Source organism: Zalophus californianus, chromosome 1 (assembly GCF_009762305.2).
Source record: "Zalophus californianus isolate mZalCal1 chromosome 1, mZalCal1.pri.v2, whole genome shotgun sequence".
In the NCBI taxonomy this organism is placed as follows: domain Eukaryota; kingdom Metazoa; phylum Chordata; class Mammalia; order Carnivora; family Otariidae; genus Zalophus; species Zalophus californianus.
This window is the reverse complement of record NC_045595.1, coordinates 114,923,177-114,945,815: the sequence shown is the minus strand read 5'-3', so window position 1 is coordinate 114,945,815 and position 22,639 is coordinate 114,923,177. Positions and strand designations below refer to the sequence as shown.

The window sequence follows — 22,639 nt, the reverse complement described above, 5'->3', positions numbered from 1 at the left end:
AAAGTGGTTAGCAAAGTTCTGGGACAAAAGTTGTTCAATAAATACTACCTGCTCTTATTACCAATATAGAATGGCAATTTCCTGGGGGACAGTTTGCTATTCAAATATTGCATCTCTGCCCTTTCAGCTGCATTGTAAGATCAAAGGATGTCAATTAGGAATTCCAAGCTAAAGGTGTCATTTTGAGTTCAAGCTCTCCGAAAAGATTAAAAAGAGAATTTGGGAATTAATATAAGCAGGATATTGAACAAGAAAATTAAACGGACTAGAAAAAGAGAGGAGGAAACAAGCTCAAGATGGCATGTCCAAAGCACCTTTTCTGGAGCAATAATAACCTCTAGTGCTCTCACCCTCCCCTGTAGATAGCCCAAGTACCAGCTCATCCCCGTTCTGGAACACACTCGTGCCTCATAAAATGTCACGCCCCTTAGGCATCAATAAATGTTCACTGATGCAGAAGAAAGAAAAGTGGGAAAAAAATTATTTGAAGTGGAGTCTTATCTAAACCTAAAAGTGTTATAGTATCCTTTTCATTTCTTTTGAAAATTGAATAATCCTCTTTTTGTGTGAGACCTTTGGTCAGAATTATCATAGCGCCTCCTCCCAGACAAGTCCTTATTACCTTCTGAATGAGACCAAACGCCAACCTGTGACCAACATATGGAACCCCAGCATCCTCTCTGCTTCCCTCTGCTTCTGGCAAACAGAATTCACATGGTCTCTCTCCCAACCACGGGGGAGTCTCCTGGCTTTCGTCTTCCCCTCAGAATAGTAAACTTCTCCTTTACTAACTCATCAACTGGGAAGTCATTTTTAAGTAAAATTAGCTTAGGATCACTCTATTGATGGAAAGAAACTGGGCCTAGGAAGAAGACATAACTGACCCCAATTCTTCAGTTATCAGCTCTTTTTATTCCTCAAGACTGTAGATACTTCCTCTACTCCACAAGGGAGATCTTGGTCCTTAAATTTTTAATAAGATGTTTTATTGCCTAAAATTTTCAACAAAGAAAAAAAATCAATCAGGTTGACCTAGTTCTGGTTTTGATGGGCAGGAAAATCAGGTTATAATTTAGGACAAAGAAGTTGTTCCACAGGTTTCCTCCATTTAGGAGAAAACTTTTTTTTTGATGCAAACACAAAAGAGGTGATATGGTACCCCCGTGACCTTTGGAGTGAATTCTTTCTCCTAGGCTCACGGAAGTCACCATTTTACCCACTTACATCATATGTCTCTAAAAGGTTCAGTAGAGTCACCTGAAAGGAATCTCTTAGGAGAAGAAATAAAATGCACGTAGAAAATAAGAGGAACAAATAATAATTGTGATAAAATTTACTCTCTGAGCCCTTTACTAGGACCAGGCACCATTAAGTATTCTTTACCAATGTTGTGCTGTATCATCTTTACAGCAACACAGAAATAATCATCTCTGTGTTACTGACAACATAACTGATGTTCCCAGGGGTTAAACAGCATCCTGACTATCACACAGTAGTAAACTCCAGCTTGCCAATTTCAAAATCCACACTTTTATTACAGCCCCCCAAAATTTAATGAAGCAAATCATTCTCCAGTGGGATATTGAATTCTGTTGTAGAAATAGGATCTCAGATTTGATGAAATCTTAGTAATTTCTTCTTAAAACCTTCCTGCTGATTGATAGCAACCCTCGGGAGGTGTGGTCCAGTCTCTGCTTGAACGGTTTCCCTAATGGAAATCTCACTACTTCAACTAGGCAATCGCTTTCCCTTTAGATAGCTCTTATTATTTAAAGTTTTCCCTGAGATTCACCTCTGAAAACAATAAATTCCAAACCTTCGCCTCCATGACTGCCTGTAACATCATTTAAAACCTTTCAGATCTTTTAAGACCTCCACGACACGTTTCTCTCCTCAAATCTTCCCTCAACATTGCCCTTGAAAACCTTCCAGACTTGGGAGACCAACCATAAGAGACTCTTCATCTCAGGAAACAAACTGAGGGTTGCTGGAGGGGAGGGGGGTGGGAGGATGGGGTGGCTGGGTGATGGATACTATGGGAGGGTATGTGCTATGGTGAGCGCTGTGGATTGTATAAGACTGATGAATCACAGGCCTGTACCCCTGAAACAAATAATACATTATATGTTAATTTAAAAAAAAAAAACCTTCCAGACTTTTCTCTATTTAGCTTCCTTTGGATGTGCTCAGCCTGCTGGAGTAACTGCTTTTAACAGCTGGAAGAAGGATGCTAATCAAAGCCAAGTGCTGTAGCCCCCTTTGTCACCTGTGGCACAGTACTCCTATAAATACAGAAGAACACTGGCACTGTGGTCTGAATGTATCCTCCCAAAATCCATGTTGAATCTGAACCCCCAAAGGGATTAGAAGGAGGTGGGGGCCTTCAGGAGGTGTTTAGGTGATGAGGATTGAGCCCCCTATGAATGGGATTAGTGTTCTTATAAAGAGGCTCCAGAGAGATCTCTTGCCCCTTCCGCCATGCGAGGATACAGTAGAAGGTACTGGCTATGAACCAGGAAGAGGGCCTTCACCAGAATGATAGTGATGCTGTCACCTTGATCTTGGACTTCTTAGTCTCCAGAACTGCAAGAAATAAATTACTATTGCTTATAAGTTACGCAGTTTGTGGTGTTCTAACAGCCCAAATGGACTGAGACAATTAGATTGCTTATTTGCCCAACATTTTGCAACACTAACGACTCGTAATGAACTTGAAGTCAAATTAAATTCTTTATTCTTTCTTACTTGAACTGATCATCGGCCACATTTTCCCCCATCTGACCCTTAGACAGTTAACTTTTTGAATTGAAGAACAAGATTTTATATTTCCCCCTAAGTTTTACCATACTTGGAACCCTGTAACCTGCTAAGTCTTATAACTCCACCCCATAACTTGGGCTTATCTGTAAATTTGATCATGCATAATTTCTATGATTTAATTCAGATGGACAAAAATGCTACCGTGGTCAGGAGAAAATGCAGACCTGTGGGCCTCACCAGTGGGTCTTTAACCCACTCCCCGACTTGATGATGCTTTACCAATTACGAAGCACTTGCACAAACATTTCATTTGGTTCTTACAAATACCTTGTTAATCAGATACTATTATCATTATATGTGAAGACAAAAATTCAGAAAGACTATCTGACTTGCCTAATGTGACACAGCTAATGTCAAAATAGGAAAAAGCCTTAGGGCTTCTGATTGTTTCCAGTGCCTTTTCAAAAACAGATTTTTAAACAGATTAAAAAAAGATTAACTTTTTCCTTTTTCTCCCCACCATGGATATCAAAAGAGACTAATCAAAATCAAAAAACATTTTCAAAAAAAAAAAACATATTTTCTACAAACAAAATCTCACATAAAACCCACCATATAAAGCAGATTAAAAGCTGGCTGTTCTGCTAGAAATGAGGTGCAAGACTCTTAGCCTTGTCTCTGTCCCATTTGGGGGTCCCCTGAACCCTGCTATAGATGGTAACATGGCACCTCATAGTCCCCCAGGGACATTCGGAAGTGACTAGCCAATGGCATGTTTTCAAACTGTAACCTTCTCTGAAAACAATTTTTAAATATGACTAGCTTGTTATACCTTGTTTTTGTAATATATTCTAGAATTTTGTGGGAGATATCCATTTAAGAGGTTGCATAATCTTTTACATGGAACAGAATTGTTTTGAAGTTTGAAGGCAACTTTGGGTTAATTCAAATCTTTATTTCACAGATGAAGAAACAGCAACCCAGAGAAGAGGAGTAACCCACACAGGATCATTCCACAGAGGCACAAATACAAGAACCCAGCTCTGGACCCTCCTCAGCAGGTAAATTCTTCTGATTATATCATGGAGTCTCACTTTTAGAAATCTGACCCTTTTGATGACAAGATGACATCTTCAACAACACGGGGCTTCTGGTTCTCACTTGAGCAACCAACAAACATTATATCCTTGATATTATAATGACATTTAAGATGATACAAAGGAATAAAATGGGGCAATTAGCTTTAGCAATGAGGCCTTGAAACAGCTTAGCTAACAGACATCACAGGCTTCTTTGAAAGCATGTGCAGAAAAAGGTTTATGCAAAATTTGCTAACATCTCAAGGGGTTTCTAGATGCGCCCCACCACCAAGTGCTTGGCCTCCAGGTTAAGAACCTCTGGCCAAGCCTAGTACAAGTGCCAGGGTCAGGACTGCATAATGCCAGCTCCTTTCTTATTTATGGGTCTGCTGGTTAAAGGCGTCTTCTGTTTCAGCATCCTTCATCTTTTATTTAAATGGAGCGGCATCTTATCCTGGAAGACCTTTGATACAAGAGCGTACTAAATGTTTTAATAAGTATTTAATTAACTGGATGGGACAAATTGAGAAATATGATAAAATGAAAACATTTTTCTTTCAAAGATGTTAGCGGTGAAAGTGAGGACGATCCGTGCTTATAATAGGACCTTCATTTTTGTTCTGTTTCTTTTATTTTTAAGAAAGTAAGAAAAGGAAGTAAAATGAAAAAAAAAAAAAACCCAAAACCTAGATTACCACTAATTGTTGTCATGACCGCTTTGATGAAATCTATGGGAAATGGGGAAAAGAGTAGGGGTGGGGACAAAAAGAAGTAGATTTATCTTCTAAATTGTTTCTTAATCCTTCCCTTTGCCACAATGTTTTAAGAGATTTATGGTTCTGAAATGGTTGGCAAAAATGTCTTCATTTTAAAATAGTTTGGGAAGCTCCTAAATTACTTTATTGATAACGAGGACTGATTTTCCTAATTCAAAGCCACTCATGGGACCCTTAGCATTTGTACAGCACTCTCACAGGAGGGCCAGTGCGGCGATAGAAACAACGCTCGGAGCGAGAGAATCCTAGGACCAAATCCCACTGTTGTTTCCGCTTTGGCTTTTGGCAATAAGCAAAGTGCAAAAAGCTAATGCGCTTCAGTTTTCTTGTCCTTCTTTTTTTTTAAGATTTTATTTATTTATCTGACACACAGAGAGAGATAGAGCAGGAACACAAGCGGGGGGTGGGGGTGGGGGTGGGAGAGGGAGAAGCGGTCTTCCCGCGAAGCTGGGAGCCCGATGCGGGGCTCGAACCCAGGACCCTGGGATCATGACCTGAGCCGAAGGCAGACGCTTAATGACTGAGCCACGCAGGCGCCCCACTGAGCCACCCGGGGCGTGGGGGGGGGGGGCTAGTTTTCTGGTCTTTAAAATGAAGTGATATATTTTTTATCTCCTTGATGACAGCCACACCAGAACTGAATAAACATGCTAAAGAAGAGTATCTCTAAAAGTGGCCTCTAATTGAATAACAAAGTTCAGATGCCTTGTCTTAAAGATGAGCTCATGTTCCTTTAATCTATACCTGGTATTCATAGCTAAGGCAATGATTAGTAATTTTAATAGAGTGTGCAGGGTAAGTAATGTAGTATATAAAACACTATGTAGTAATCATAATAGTTAAGATTCATTTAGCTCTTCCTATGTATTATTGTAAATACCTTACACTTTTTAATCTTCCCAGAAATCTTATGAATGAAGTTCTGTTATGATTCCTAATTCCCACTTGAGGAAACTGAGTCAGAGCGGTTGAGTCACTTGGCCAGGGTTAAACCCAGATGTGATCCAGGGCCAGAGCTCATCACTACTCATCACACCCAGTCTCTCAGTGAGATTCTCACCCAGCTCCGCATTCGGTCACTGTGAAACTTTTGCCCCCAGTTTTTTCATCCTTAAAATAGAAGGCACTTAAGTTAAGCATCTAGCCAGTGCCTGCCACAGTGGTACTTAATAAACGTTTTTTCTGTTCTCTGAAAAGAATTTCACATTATAAAATTCTAATGTTTTTTCTGTATTTTTTATTTTTTTTAAGATTTTATTTATTTGACAGAGAGAAACAAAGCAAGAGAGGGAACACAAGCAGGGGGCGTGGGAGAGGGAGAAGCAGGCTTCCCGCTGAGCAGGGAGCCTGATGCGGGGCTCGATCCCAGGACCCCGGGATCATGACCCGAGCCGGAGGCAGATGCTTAACGACTGAGCCACCCAGGTGCCCCTAATGTTTTTTGGGGTTTTTTTTTTAAAGATTTTATTCATCTATTTGTAAGAGAGAGAGAGAGCACAAGCAGGGAGAGTGGCAGGCAGAGGGAGAAGCAGACCCCCCGCTGAGCAAGGAGCCCGATGCGGGATTCGATCCCAAGACCCTGAGATCACTATCTGAGCCGAACATAGAGGCTCGACCGACTGAGCCACCCAGGCATCCCAAAATTCTAGTGTTTTTAAAGAGATCTGAATTTGTTTCCTAGGGCTGGTGTAACAAAGTATTACAACATGGGTGGCTTAAAACAAATGTATTCTCTGATAGCTCTGGAGGCTAGAAGTCTGAAATCAATGTGTTAGCTGGACCACATTCCCTCCAAAGGCTTTACGGGGAATTTTTCCTCTGCACCTCCTGTGCTGGGATTCATAACTTAATTATAGCTACAAAGACCCTTTTCCCAAATAAGGCCACATTCACAAGTTCCAAGATGTGGACATATCTCTTCGGGATCCACCATTCAACGTACTATGAAATCTTAATTTAAATATGCTTATGTCCTGGGAGATTCCCTCTGGTATTCTTGACCAACAAGCCCACATTTATTCCAAGAGGGAAAAGAACATTTTATCTCACCCAATTTACGCCTATAGTTAAATTGGTTATAAAATCTGCCGGCTGAAAATATTTTTCTTAATATGCCCAGTTGCCATTAGCCTTCTCACATTTACTTGAAAATCAATAAAATTCTTGGGAAACAAGCAGTTGTTACCCATTTAAAAGAACAGGCCTGCAGCTTAGCACTTGTCCACTTTTCACTAGAATCATGCAAGGTAGCCAGGCACTTGGGAGCAGGTGAAAGAGAATGAAGCCAGTAATAATATGGCTACACAGTTCTTACCGGGAGAATGAGAAATCCACTTGGCTAAATGGTCAATAAGACTTTTTTCTTTTAGTATATCATTTAGGTAACTCAATTTTAAGTACGAAATCATAAGATTTAGAGTAATTTAATTGCCTAAAAGCAACAACCTGTTTTGACGTAACTCTATGAACACCTGTCTTTCCTTTCCCCCCTCCTCGTACCCCTAAATTCCCTACGCCAGAAACTAGCTGACCTAGAATGCCAACCAACCCCGGAGGGAAATAACCTCGGATCTGGGCGTTGACAGAGAAAACATCTCAACAATGCCATGTCTATCTCTATGACCCTTGGAGTCAGCCTAGATTTCTACTTATTTGCCTAAAAGCAATAATAACTGAGACACAGAAGCAGCTCAGTTGAGGGCAGTGAAAAACAACAGACTGTATTACTACTGTCACAAAAATCACGCCTATGAGAGTTCAGTGTTGTTGGTCACCAAAATAAGAAAAACACTGAACTCATCACCAGAAGCATTCCAAACAGTGTAATAAGAAGTAAAAAACAAACCAGAAGAATGAGAAAGAGGAGGAAGGACAGAAAATAAAAAAAAAAACAAAAAAGTTTTATGAGCAAATATTCAATGTTATCAAAAAAATAAATTTTCAAAGAAAACTACTGTTAGGACATACTATTGGAAGTGTCTTGATTGACCAGCTGCCTGCCTATCAAACAGATTTCCATTGACAGAGCTCTGGGAGCAAGTGCTCACCAGGTATGATTGTGACAGATCAGTGTTGCAGTAACTCACCTTCTTCGGCCTCAGATTGTTTCTTAGAAATAAGTTTTCTGTTTCTGAAGACACATCAAATATAATGACGATAGATAGGATGAGATAAAGGTTTAATTTTTCATGGTCAGGCCTCTAGCTCCTAAGAAAACAGAGTCCTTAGAAACAAACAATAAGAACGTAGTTCCTTTACTGAATTGTGGGTTTGGGCGCCGGGGTGGCTCAGTCATTAAGCGTCTGCCTTCGGCTCAGGTCATGATTCCCGAGTCCTGGGATCCAGCCCCACATTGGGCTCCCTGCTCCGCGGGAAGCCTGCTTCTCCCTCTCCCACTCCCCCTGCTTGTGTTCCCTCTCTCGCTGTGTCTCTCTCTGTCAAATAAATAAATAAAATCTTTAAAAAAAAATTGTGGGTTTGATGGCCAAGAGCTGGGGAAGAAAACACAAAGCAGAACTGTTATGATGTGCATGGAATACAGTTGCCTAGAAAGGGCTCTGTAATGACAGTAGAAAAGTTTCGGCCAAACAATTTAACCACTTTTCCACTCTAACTTCTTTTAAAGTGCTTTGGGTACTGGGGTCTTATAAGCCCCATTTTTCACATCACTGTCAAAAACAAATAGGCATATCATAGAATTTACAATTCCCACAAGTACTGTATGTATTCTGTATACTGACTTTCACTGATGCCAAGAATACACGTAAACATGTCATCCCTCCTCTCAGAAGGTTATTTGTAGTTTGGCAGTTTCTGATTTTCCTCTTGTATCCTAAAAGTCAAGAGAAAGGGAACCCCACTGGGACCTCCGAATTATTATTTGAAGACATTTGGGGTTATTTATTTACTCAGCTTTGGATGGTACATCTATGTAATTTTGCTCAGCTAGTCATGCCCCACTACAAATTGAGAATCTCAAGACTTTTAATGACAAAAAATATATATTGTTCAGACTGTTTTATTTAAGATTTCATTTATTTAAGAGAGAGAGAGAGAGCAAGCACGAGTAAGGGGAGGGGAAAAGGAGAGGGAGAAGCAGACTCTGCGCTGAGCAGGGAGCCCAACATGGAGCTCGATTCCAGGACCCTGAGATTATGACCTGAGCTGAAGGCAGATGCTTAACGACTGAGCCACCCAGGCACCCCAGTTTCTTCTTCTTTAATAAAATAGTAATAAAGACTCTTAATCTCAGGAAACAAACTGAGGGTGATAGAGTGGTGGGGGGTGGGAGGGATGGGGTGGCTGGGTGATGGACATTGGGGAGGGTGTGTGCTATGGTGAGCGCTGTGAATTGTGTAAGACTGATGAATCGCAGACCTGTACCCCCGAAACAAATAATACATTATATGTTAATAAAAAAATTTTTAAAAATAGTAATAAAGAGGTTCATCCTAAGAAATGACATTCTAGCTAAAAGCTTGGCTCAGAAATTCTACTCTCCCCTCCAGTTTGGGCAGAAATAAACAGAGGTACTTGGCTTTTTTCTATATGAGTAAATGAAAGGACACCAGGAACAACACAAAATATATCATCCCACTTGTTACAAATTTCTCTTCCTATTCATAACATCTACTCAACACGAATGTACTTACTGCTCTTTTTTAGTTTCAAAATATTTATCTTCTTTTTGATAGCTACCCAACATAGAGACTGATCTAATGTGAACTTAGTATTTCTTAAACTATTATGAAATTTTGTGTTAAAGTCAAATTCCAAATTTTCTTTCCTGGGCAGAAGTCTTTAATTCATAAATCCCTCTGGAATCTGTCAGAATATGCCAAACAATAAGGATTATTTTGAAATTACAGTTATCCAACATATGCCATGTTGCCCAGCGGTCTCAATAGATAGTTGGGCTGGAAATACATGTTTTCTCTTGTTCTGCTTTTGTTAGTGTCAATGACAATTGGAGGCAATCAGGTCAGTTCAGATAAGCCACAAACACACTCTGCTCTTGCATATAATTCAAACCAACACTGTACCAACAACTTGGCTAAATTGTTGATGAGACTTTTTCTTTTTAGTACATTATTTCAGTAACTCACTTCTAAGTACAGGATTAGACAACTTAGAGTAACTTAGTTGCCCAAAGCAGTAACATGCTTTGACTTACAATTGTTTGTTTCTTCCTCTCCGAGGAGCCTAGAATTATTCAAATCCATCACTTCTCGTCTGACTACTAATATTAACCCGGGTATCAGCATGAGGCATTGGTTGCCAAAGGATGGCTGGAGAGTATTCTAAGATGGAAAGGAAATTCACAGGAAAATGTGAAGCAAGGATGGAACTTTCTGTGAGGCACAAAAAAACATTGGAGTCATCCACAGAAAACGTAGAGCAAGATATCTGGAAAGTGGGAGACCAATAAACTGCTATTATGCCTGATTCTGACATAGACACAATATGAAGTTTTGCCATTAATCGTAGGAACTTTGTATCTTTGTGAATCAAACCGTGTTCACATAAAGCAGCAACTTGCAATTAGGTCTCCAAGACAAGAACTATTACATAAGGTTGTGCAGGGCACAGCTCACACAGTGAGTGGTATGTGGTTGCCCTGCCCAAGACACATTTGAAAATGTGCTTAGAGATTGCATTGCCTTTCAAGTAGTGGTTTGTGGTGATCACTATATACATATGTTGTTTTAGTTTTTCAAAAACATTACTAGACAATTCAACTAGCGAACACAAATAAAGGTTGAGGTTTTTTCTTCCTATAAAATATACACAGCACTCCGTTATAGGTAACCGTTATTTCACAAAGACCCTTTGACTCTATTAACTTAGGAAAAATCTTGCAAATAGTTTAAAGTTGTACCAATCCACAAGAAACATCAACAAACACTACTAGGACCATGACTATGACTTCTAAAGAGCTCACGACCTACCCCTACATTCCCTACCGCATCACTGAGACACTTGGAGGCAGTTATGATGATCTTCATTTTACATAGAGAGGCTGGGACCCAGAAGATTTTGGAACTTGTTCAGGAATAGGAAGCAAAATGAATGAATGGATGAATGAATAGAAAAGAGTAAGCTACAACACAATTAAGGTCTCCAGATGTTCCCATCCTGGGATTTTTCTCTATTAAAACAATTTTTTCTACCTACCAATCTTAAATTATTACTCACCTAGAGTAAGCACTTGTAAAAGCCATTTTAATGGGCTTTAAAACGACTTCACAAGTGTTTTTTTTTTATTCCCCACAGAGTCCATGAACTTTAAATAGTATGAGAAAAAAAAAAGCATTTGTTACATTGAAAAAAATTTAGTACCAGCTTCTTTCCTTCCTACAAAAGGACAGATTGTACTGAATTTGCAAAAAACAATCTGCCTAAAACTCATTGCCTGAAAGCAGACAATGAGAATTCATAAGTACCTTTTATGTAGCCCACATGTGCTATGGAAATATTAAATAAGTACAAGTGTGTTCCCTGCCCTCAACCTACTTACAATTCAGTCAGCCAGCCAGCCAGCCAGCCAACCAGCTCACCAGCCAGCATGCAAGTATCCCACATTCCAGGCACTGGGGTTAAAGAGATGACTGGGGCATATTCCCAGTTCTCAAAGACCTCCTAGTCTAGTGGAGAAACTTTATATGGCTAATTATATTATGGTATAAGTGCTGAAACGTTCCAATTAAAACACATAAACGAAAGCAATATATTTTGCTCAGGAAGGGTAGTTTCCTGAAAATGTTTCATAGGAGAGAGAATATAGGAGCTAGGTCTTGAAAGTGAACAGGATTTTATCTAGAAGAGAAAGGGCACAAGAACATTTCTAGAAAAAAAAAGATGAACAAAAGCATGGAAGCTTAAGAGTGAATGGAATTTAGCGGGAGAGTTCAGAGATGCTGCTGGAGAGGTAGAAAAATGAGATCATGAGGGGCCTTAAAGGAATATTTCATATCATAGGAAATGGAGAGCCATTGAAGGGTTTCAAGCAAAGAAATTAATCTGTGATTTTAGAAAGTTAATTCCAGCATCGGGATGGAAGATTGTAAGGTGAAAGGAGATAAGTTTGTAGGCTATTTCATTAGTCCAAGCAAGATATGGAGAGAATCCACAGCACTGCCCAATAAAATTTGCCGCCATGACAGAAATGTTCTATATCTATGCTGTCCAATATGGTAGCCATGAGCTACATGTGGCTACTGAGCACTAAGTATTTAAATTGCCCCATGTGACTAGTGGCTGCCATATTGGACAGTGCAGAGGCATCTTAGAGAAGCTGGCCCTTGAGTTAAGCCTTAAAGCAGGGTGTTTCCAACTGTAGGTTATAATTGGTGTAGCTCACAACTGGGATATTTTTTAATGACCAAAGAGAATAACATAGAATGCAGTAGAATTAAATCAACTAGAACAGAATAGAAAAGAAAGTAGCATGCACTGTAGAGTAATACTGTGAGAGATGTTTGTTTCAGTTATAGAGCTGTGTGTGTGTGTGTGTGTGTGTGTGTGTGTGTACTCTGGATCACAATGCAAAATGTACTTTCCCTCTCTATTCTGTTTAAAAATGTTTGAAAGCCATTCCTTTATGAAAGGGTATTATTTAACCATGTTCAGAGTTATTAGCAAGACGTTCCCAGAAGAGCAGAGTTTAGTTCATTGGAGTTTAGAATAGGGATAACTCTGGACTTTCAAGACTTTCCTAATTATTTTGCTTTCAAAAAATTAATAGACTTTATTGTTAGGAAGAGCTTTAGACTTACAGAAAAATTGAGAAGATAGTACAGAGAGTTTCCACATACCCTGCACTCAGTTTCTCCTATTAAGACCTTACGTTAGTATTGCAATTAATGAGCCAAGGTTGACATGCTATTAAGTAAAGCCAATACTTTATTCATATTTCCTTTCTTTTACCTAATATCCTTTTTTTCTATTCCAAGATTCCATCCAGGATAACACATTACATCTAGTTGTCATGTTTCCATAGGCTCCTTTGAGCTGTGACAGGTTTTCACATTTTGCTTGCTTCTGATGACCTTGAGAGTTTTAAAGAGTACTGATCAGGTATTTTGCAGGATGCTACACTGTTGGAATTTTGTCTGATGTTTTTTCTCATGATTGCACTGAGGTTGTGGGTTCTTTGGGGGAACACCGCAGAGGTAAAGTGCCATTTTCATGCCATGATATCATGGATACATACCATCAACATCATTTATCACTATTGATCTTGGCCTTGATCCACTGGCTGAGGTAGTGCTAATCAGTCTTCTCCACTCTAAATTTACTTTTTTATCCCCCTTGTCAAACAGTACTCTTTGGGAGGAAATCACTCTGCTCCTTTTAAAAATGAATTACTTAGGGACCCCTGGGTGACTCAGTCAGTTAAGTGTCTGCCTTCGGCTCAGGTCATGATCCCAGGGTCCTGGAATCTAGTCCCACAACCGGCTCCTTGCCCAGCAGGGAGCCTGCTTCTCCCTCTGCCTGCTCCTTCCCCTGTTTGTGCTCCTCGCTCTGGCAAATAAATAAATAACATCTTTAAGAAAAATAAAAATGAATTACTTAATCAAAGGGAGGCTTGAACCTGAGTAAAAAATACTGAGTTCTTTCCAAAGAAAGCTACTTCTGAGTACAGACACGGTCTCTTTTTAGATACAGCATCTTTCTCTGCAGCAGGCAGGACACTTTTTTCACATCTCAGATTTTCAGGTTCCAAATATGAAGCTCACACACACACACATACACACACACAAACACACACACACACACACAAATTGAGTGATTGACGCGAAGTTCCAAAATAAGTCGGAAAGGAATTAACTCGAAATCAACTGCACATCTTTCTGACTTTTCTCCTCAGCCCCAGATGCTGACATTTTAGAAGTAAATTTAACCCAAAATTTAACCCAAAACCCAAAATGGGTTTTTCCCCCCCGAGAGGGAAGATTCATTTTTAGGCTAATGTTTAGAAAGGGAGATCCCACACTGAGAAAATCCGGTAATTTGGAGTAGCTTTTTTAGGTGGAGGAGGGCTGCAAGAGCGAGCCTCTGCAATGTCCACAAGGTCAATTCCAGCCTGCCAAAGCACCTGCTGCTTCCCCCTCGTTGCAGTTGCCTAACCTCCTGCCACTCCTGTTCTCATGTAGAGAAAACAACAACACAGAACTTCCTGAGCAAGCCCAGCCTCTCTTTTTCATTCCTTCCCTGCACGTTCCCTTCACAATGCTCTCGTTTCATGACTCATACACATGGGTTCATGGGAACACGTGGTGTTTTCTTGTTGCTCTATGTATTCTTTCTTGTCCATACAGACCGGAACAAAGTCCTGCCCCTGAGTAATGTGGGTCATAAGTCCCAGGTCCTCTCCGTTCATTCTGGGAGAAGAGGTGCAACTTTATCTCCTTCCTCACTGTACACAAATCGAGTGAGGGGAAAAAAATCATCACCTGTTGATAAAAGGGCAGTGACATTCAGAAATAAAAAATAGTCACTTACTCTCCAATCAATTATAAGATAACTTCTTAGGGGACTTCCAAGCCCTTACTATTTTCCAGGGCCCCAGTGTCCTAGATTCCCTTCAGGATTCAGTCTCTTCCTGTGTCTCCCAGGACACTAATAATCCTTCTCTCTCCTCCTCCCCTCTGCTTGGTAAAATTCTGCTTTACCAAGTTGGGTCAAGCCATGGCTAAAGCCAATTATCAGAGTTTCTCTAGTAATAACAACAAAACAATTTATTATTTTGCATATTGTAGCATGGGTAAAGCCATGCTAAGATGTGCATCACTAACAAGAACCTAAATTTTTGCTAGTTCCCAGTAACATTTGCAATAAATAGGCATCCAGATCCTCATTTGGTCAGAGGAGCATCTGAAGGGTGGGAATTCAGGAAAGAGTCTTGAGTAAGGGAAGAGTAGAGTCTGGGGAAACAGAGGGTAGGGGCTGAGGTCTTCCAGATATCCCACACACCTGAATCCATTGTCCTTGCTCAACTTTGAGTCTTCTAAGACCACAGAAAACCTTCACCGGAATTTTCACTTCATTCATCCAGTGTCAACTGCCAAGATACCAGGTGTTCTCCACCTGGTCCGGTCACTTCAATTTGGTTTGACAAACCAATTTCAATGTCAACCAATTTAATATCAATTTGATGTCAACCCCATAGATTTGGTCCTTTTCTTTAAAATGAGTAATTTAGTCTAGGGGATCTCTACAGTCCATCCAGTCACTAACATTCTGAGTTTCACTTTAGCTACCTGTTATATGTGGTAAATATTGTCTCTAATGTAGATTGGTGGAATATACTCAGTTGAATTATAATCCTCAAGGGCAATGATGACTGTCACCATGGAATCTCCAGTTTCTAGTGCAATTACCAGCATGTCAATAATTATTTTCAGTAAATAAATGGGAGGGTGGGAGGGAAGAAGGGAAGGCTTTCTCCAGTTAGTTTCTATCTTCCTATCTCTGTCCTTCCTCCATATGCAAATCTTTGATGTTTTGCTTGCATTTCTGCTAATCCTTCCGGCAACCCTAAACAGTAGGGATTATTGTCTCCATTTTACAGGTGAGGAAATTGAGACCCAGAACAATTAAGTAACTGGGCCAAGGTCACACAGCCAGTATGTGGAGGAGTCAGGACTTGAACCAACATCTATCTTTATTCCCAAACTCATACTCTGCATTATGCAAATGCAAAAAAAAGCACTTCTCAAACTATAAAAGATCCTTTGAAAATATAAATTGTTTTGTTGTTATTATTACTAGAGAAACTCTAATAAATCAAATCCATTAGGCACCTTAGAATGTGGTCCTACACTGGTCCTCATGATTTAAAACAATGGCCCAGAGAAAGCCTTTCCTTAGGCTTCACAGGCCATTTCTCCAGGTAACGCTGCTGCCCTTTGCTTCACCCTCTACTTCTTACCTGGAGCTTCAATTGCTTTGTGTTCCGCAGGGGCTCCCAGCCCTCCCAGTTCACCCAAGGGTGTACCCATCACTCAGCTTCAGCTGTCAGTCATACCCATCTAGGCCCCCAAAGACATATCACTATCTGCTTAAGCAATGCTGCCCCTAAAAAAAGGACAGCTTCCTTAAAGATCTAGGAAGTTTTTAAAAATCATCAAGTTTGGAGGGAAGTTTTTTTTTAAAGGCAACAAACTACTGCCTCCTTCATTTCCATGTATGGAAATCACCTTTCAAAAGCACACAACTGAAAACCAGGAGATTTGTTGTGTGCTTGAGTTTAAGTCCTTTGTTTAGCTTTGCATTAGGTCTTTAAGGAAGTGGGCAAATGAATTCCACATTTCACTGTGAGAAATTAAGACATTAAAATGTTTGCTCTCATCCAGTTCTAAGTTACCAATGGGTGATTCCTTTCATGGCATTTCTGCCATCTTGTTTCCCCAAACTCAGCCCAGTCTCCTAGTTTCCTTCTTAGCATCTTTCCATGTCCTATCCCCCATGTGGTGTTCATTACTGACCCCTCATCCACTGCGTGTTTGTGACATGGTCCAGTGTGCTGCCTATAAGAGCATCTCCTGTCTACAGTGCCATTTTGGGGACAGATTCCTTCTGAAGCCATCACTGTTCAGAAGAAATCACACAGTAGTACTCAAAATGCATTTGTTAATGAATGAGTGAATTCTTCTACCCACATTACTCATCTTAAGGACTTTTTTTTTTTTTTAATCTTGGATGTATTCCCATAGGAAATTTTAAAATGGGCTCAAAAGGAAGTAGAAATATATTACCTAAGCAAATCTAGAAACTAAATATAGTGTTTTTCTAACAATAGATTGTAACAGATGCTTTACCAATAATAACCAACTCTCTCTTCTCACCTTTTCTTTTTTTTAAATGTTTTATAAAATGCTATCCCCTTTTATTCTGTAAAAATGCACATAGATTCTAGAATGTACTATAATTCTGTTTCCTTTGTTTCCCGGCTGCATTAGTAATTTTTTTTTTTTGACTAAAGTGTAGTTGACATACAATCTTATATTACTTTCAGGTGTACAACACAGTGATTCAACGTACTCACCAGTGCTCAGCACGGTAAGTGTAGTCACCATACAAAGTTACTACAGTTATTATTGACGATATTTCTTATGATATACTTTTCCTCCCCATGACTAATTTATATAGTTACCTTTCCAGCTAAGGAACAAATAAACCATCTTTAAAATTGCTTTTCATCAGTAAGGGGAAGAAAGAATCAAAGTGAGGGGAGAAATCAATGCCTTTTGTTGACTTTTAGGCTTCAAGAGACTGAAGTGAGATGTGACGGTACAAGCATTTTCACATGTCCTAGCTGGCTCCTGAGAGAACTGGGAAGTGACACAGGGTCCTGGGAAGTGACAGAGGGGCCAGGAAAACTGGCAAGAAAAACTTTTAAAATCTTGATTCTTTAAATTGTTAGCAGTATATATCAAGGTCTTACCAGGTATCCACCTCTGGTGAATGCACGTTGGTGTGCTTCAGATCTATTGTTTGTCCGTTCGATTGATTGGTTTTTACGGTTGAAAACAACAAACATTGACTGTCTCACGGTTTCTGTGGCTCAGGAATCTGGGCACAACTTAGCTGCATGCCTCTGGCTCACAGTCTCTCACAAGACTGCAGTCGAGGTGGCCATCGGGGCTGCTCGAGCAAGAAACTTAATTTTAGAAGAGAAATCTATACCCCACATTGGGGCAGAGACTACTAAAAAAGAAAAAAGTTAAAAATAGAAGAGAAAGCTATGGCCAGGCAATTTGTTGTGTGTATTTTTAAAAGCTAAAATGAGAAAAAGTATAGAGAAAAAGCCAGTGATATTTTTTTTTTTTAAGATTTTATTTATTTATTTATTTGAGAGAGAGAATGAGAGATAGAGAGCACGAGGGGGAAGAGGGTCAGAGGGAGAAGCAGACTCCCTGCTGAGCAGGGAGCCCGATGCGGGACTCCATCCCGGGACTCCAGGATCATGACCCCAGCCGAAGGCAGTCGCCTAACCAACTGAGCCACCCAGGCGCCCAAGCCAGTGATATTTCTAAATGAGTCGTTTATCTCATTTATAAAAGTGAAAAGAGTATTAAGAATATTTTAAGCAGATTTTTGGTAGGAGGTTGATTCTGAATGAGTAACACCCTTGGGACAGCAGAGGTATAGATTTTCTGAAATGACTGGTCTTGAAAATCTTTTCATCTTGGCTTTAGAATGCAAAGAAGGCCACATGTCCCTATGAGCTTAACGCTTTATTGTCTCAAACCCACCACAGCCCCCCTCACTCATAGGATAAAGACAAAATACTTAGCTTATCCAAGTAGTCCCTGTTGTGCTTGGCCTAACTCTGGCCACCCCCTTCTCTTCAGTTTTCTCCTACTCCCACTCTCCATCCCCAGGTGTCTATGGCTCCGTTCCCTGACCCCCGCAAACATCTGTCAAACCTCTTCCCACCTCTGACTTTTGCACAAACATAAGCTGATCCCTCTCTTGGCCATTCTCCCCACCTGACTATCGATGTTATCTGTATGACTTATAGTCATCCTTCAGATCTTACCTCAAGCATCTCTTCCTCCAAGACTTGCTAAGACTGGATCAGGTTTCCCATAGCCTCTCATACGCTGCTCTTTTCCTTAAGGGCATAATGTAGTTGATATACATATTTGTGTATACCACTTGATTGCTACCTTTCTCCTCAACTGGACGAAGCTTCCTAAGGGGAGGGTCTGTGCCTGTCTGAGCCATTGGTCTTCCACCTTTGCCTAGTACAGCCTGGACATGATACCTGATGAATGTTTTCTCACATTCCCGAACAGTTACCCAGTGTCACCCCGAACCATATCTAGGTAATGAAGAGGAAGCAAATATGGGTAGCTGTAAATGAGATCTTTAAACAAGTAAGTTTAGTTTGAAATATACAGTTGTCTAGTAGGACAGCCTAAAAGCTCAAATAGTGATACCTCCTAATTTTCTCCATTTTGGCCTCTCAATGGAAAATGTTGGTTGCTTGGATAATATTGCTCACTGAAATGACCACTTTTGTCATTCACTTCCTCTGAGACCAAACTCTATTGGCCTTTGCTCTTTCTCTGCAGCCAGAGCTAGGAATGAAAAAGAATGTTGGAAGTGACTTCTTAACCAAGGTCCACCAACCAGGACAAGGCATTTCAATCCAATTACTTAGTTCCTGCTCTGGCTTCTAGGACAGATGGGAGACTGACTTTTCTTTTCATAAGAAAGCACAATGACTTCAGTTTGTACCATCGACTTATTTGGATTATCCTGGCCATTATTACAGATAATCGCAACAAAGACTTTCTATTTTGAGTTTTTGTGGAAATTACCCTTATCAGAAATAGTTACTTATCAAAACCAAGCTGTTGAAAGTCAACAATAGCTAACCATATCCTACTTAGGTTGGGACTATGAGTGATCTATAATTATTTTTTTTTAAGTTGGTTACTCTTCATTCATTCACTCATTCATTCAGCACATATTTACTTATGACCATCTTTGTGGCGGGCTTTAGGATCATGAAAGTCTCCCCATAGCCTGAGGAGTCCGTAGTCTTATGGAGCAAAAACATCTTATTTTACTCAAAGAGAATCAAAGAAAAGAGAGATGTGTTTAGGTCAGAAGGTAGAAATTATCTTCAAAAACTTTAACTGTGATTTGAATAGTAAATGTAAGCAAAGTGGACTTAGATGATGTGGCACCGTTATATTCTTAGGAATAAGCAGAAGAGGCACAAGGGTCAGCTTGTATTCCCATAGTGTCTGTGGGAGTTTACAGAATCTTCCCAAGAATCTTTTTAAGAAATAATAGATGCCCTTCTTTCTAGGAAGTTTTACATGCATGTGGTTGTAAGTGTGATTCTATCTGGGGACCAACAAAACCTTTTTATATGGTTTTCATAATTTCTTTACCCAAAAACCAAATGATCACCCACCTTTGGGCTTCCATGTGCTTTGGAGGTCCCCAAGACCGCCCACATAGTCAGTGATTCACTAGAAAGACTCACAAAACTCAATATATGTTTATACTTACAGCTAGAGACTATTACAGTGAAAGGATGTACAACAGGATCAGCAAGGAAGAAAGATACAGGTGGAATTGGAAAACATATCTTTACAGGCTTCCGATGCTCTCTCCCTCCCATGAGTGGACAAACCAAGCGTGCTTCTTTCTCCACTAGCAAAAAGTGCAGTGATACATATGCAATATTTCTCCCCAGAGAAGCTCATTAGAGACTCGGCACCAGGGTTTTAATTGGGGCTGGTTCTGTGGACATCCTTTGCCTAACAATTATCAAAATTCAGACTTCCAGAATAAGGCAGGTGTTCACCAAAAATTACAGTGTTTTCACAGTTTAAGCATAGTGAATCATCCTTATCCATTAGGGAATAGAGAGAACATTCCGAAAGCAAGTTCCCAGATGCTGGCCAAGGGCCAAAAACTTGCAAGCAGACCCTTGTAAATATAGCAGCCTCAGGCTCGCTGTATTAACTTTTTTCTGCACACCATTCTTTAAATCTTCTTCCAGAATACATGTTGTAGGAAATAGAATATTCACACTTCTCACTCTTTGCATACATGGCTAAAGAAAATGTGGTTAGCCTTGATTTTTAGGTATTTTCACTAGATTATCCACTAGCAATTATCGTTTTTAGATAACTATTACTATTATTAATAATATTGTTGCCATTAATCCTGGTAGTAATTATTATCCATAGTGGCAATATTTTGGGCTCCTATGATTAATATACTGTGAATTATTTCTAATATAATATTCATATAAATAATCCATCCAATGATCATTGACATTCTTTTAAAGGTTTTAACATGCTGAGATCATGAAAATCTAAGGAGATTCTGTGTTTGGTTCCTCATTTCATTTTTCTTCTAATCTGTTAACAGGACAGACTTTCTGCAGCTTGAAGGAGCCAACAATGGATTTCAAGCGTGTGAAGGACTATTTCTCCTGGCTCTACTATCAATACCAAATCATTAGCTGCTGTGCTGTCTTGGAGCCCTGGGAGCAATCCATGTTCAATACAATCTTACTGACCATTTTTGCTATGGTGGTGTATACCGCCTATGTTTTTATCCCAATCCACATTCGTCTGGCTTGGGAATTTTTCTCCAAAATGTGTGGCTATCACAGTACAATTTCTAATTGATCCTGTTTGCATTCTGTGAATTGGCTTTGCCTATGTATATGTTGCTTACAACTTACCGGTGTTACGTGAATACGTGTCTTCTTTCATTGTATGATCTGAAAAACTCTCTTGTCTATGCACTCTTATATCTTGCCTGCAGTGTGGGATAGATGTCTTTTAGGTTTTTTTGTACATGCTATGTGGTGCATTAGTCCATATAATACATACACCTTGCCTCACATACCAACCATATTCTTTCAACTTAAATCTACAACTTTAGATTTTTTTTTAATCAGGAAATTTCATATAAAATTTTTCTGAAAAGTAGGCTCATAAGAGACCTACCAGAATCATGTTTAAAATGCTCCCTTGATATTTATTCTGTACTAAAGGGTATATTTAAAAAAAAAATTGTTCATAAGCTCCTGTCAAAAGTATCCTATTTGTTTACACATATAAAAAGATGTGAATAAGTTATATGGGCCCCCTAAAGTCTTATTTTCTAGCAAACTGCTGATACCTAAAATTCTTTTACTTCAAGTGCAAAAGAATAGGTGGGAGGCAATTATCTCTTTTCAGAATGGTTCATGAATTATTTCAAATGCCTCTAAAAGTCTGGCTTTATAAGAGTTTAAAATCAACAATGTTGATTTTAGATAACCCAGTAAGTATTATAATACAAAAAATATTAAGTGTAAGGAACAAAATATAATCAAAGTAAATTCAGATATCATGACTTGTGATGTTGACTTGCCTTGCATGGTGCCCGGGGGGTGGGGGGAGGGAAGAAAAAAGAAATTGCTTTCTTTCTGTGATTTCACTCAGTGGAGGAGGGTGGGGGGAAGCACGTATTGGGCTACAGGAAGAAAAGCTAATAAATAGGCTGGAAGTAATAGTCTACCAGCAGGAACTCGACAGCTCCAGTTAAATGCTTTGATATAGTGGCTCTTTTGCAGAGCAAAAACAAGATTTATTAAATTTCCTTCAACGTGTTTATCTTAAAACAAACACAGGTTTTTAATTGTACTGCTGAATCAAATGTGAATGCCAAAGACCAAACCTTACAGTTCGTCTTTCCTTTCAATAAATAGTAAGGTTCATAATTCTGAGGGTCAAAATGTAAATAGTTTTTGGACAGTATTTGCACCCATGTTTGTGTTATGGAAAAAACATTTCCAAGGAAGGCTAGAGAGAAAGATGTTTGACATGCCAAATTAACATGCATGTTTGTTAAAAAACAAAACAAAACCAAAAACACGTGTTTTGACGATAAACCAGATCTGAACCTGGACTTGTTGATTTTTGCCAAATAAACTTAGGCTTAATTTTGTAAATAAGACAGTCACCTCCAGATTTGCTTTCTCCTCATATTGCACCAACTATCTAGGTGCTTCCATCCACACTTGTCCCCAGACTTTTTTTTTATTCTTAAAGATTTTATTTATTTATTTGACAGAGAGAGCGAGAGACAACGAGAGAGGGAACACAAACAGGGGGAGCGGGAGAGGGAGAAGCAGGCTTCCCGCTGAGCAGGGAAACCAATGCGGGGCTCGATCGCAGGACCTTGGGATCATGACCTGAGCCAAAGGCAGACGCTTAACGACTGAGCCACCCAGGTGCCCCTAAACTTATCTTTTCTTATAATCCATTGGGGCAACTGATCTTAAAACAGCGGGTTAAAATGAACATTTATTAAGGGTCTTCTCCATAGTGAACCCATTTTACATGTTGGAGTAGATATTAACGTCTCCCAGTTACAGGTAAGGGACGTGGAACTTGGAAAAGACGCATTTCTTGTTCAAGGTCCTTCAGCTGCTAGTGGCAAAGCAAGGAAGCAGGTCCAGGGCGGGGCTCCTCTGGGCCCGGAAATACGTGG

The 22,639-nt window shown here is 39.7% G+C and overlaps 1 protein-coding gene across 2 annotated transcripts in view; it reads left to right on the top strand.

Moving 5' to 3' along the window:
* The window catches only part of SPTSSB (serine palmitoyltransferase small subunit B), a 29,457-nt gene extending 7,931 nt beyond the window's left edge, over window positions 1–21,526 (top strand). The window contains exons 3-5 of one of the 2 annotated variants that reach the window (XM_027585256.2): window positions 3,725–3,821; window positions 16,635–16,678; window positions 20,522–21,526. In XM_027585256.2, coding sequence (XP_027441057.1) covers window positions 20,554–20,784 — 231 coding nt within the window. In that variant the 5' untranslated portion in view covers window positions 3,725–3,821; window positions 16,635–16,678; window positions 20,522–20,553 and the 3' untranslated portion in view covers window positions 20,785–21,526. The remainder of the gene's footprint in view (window positions 1–3,724; window positions 3,822–16,634; window positions 16,679–20,521) is intronic. The other variant, XM_027585257.2, reaches the window with a different exon arrangement.
* Window positions 21,527–22,639: the final 1,113 nt, after the last annotated feature.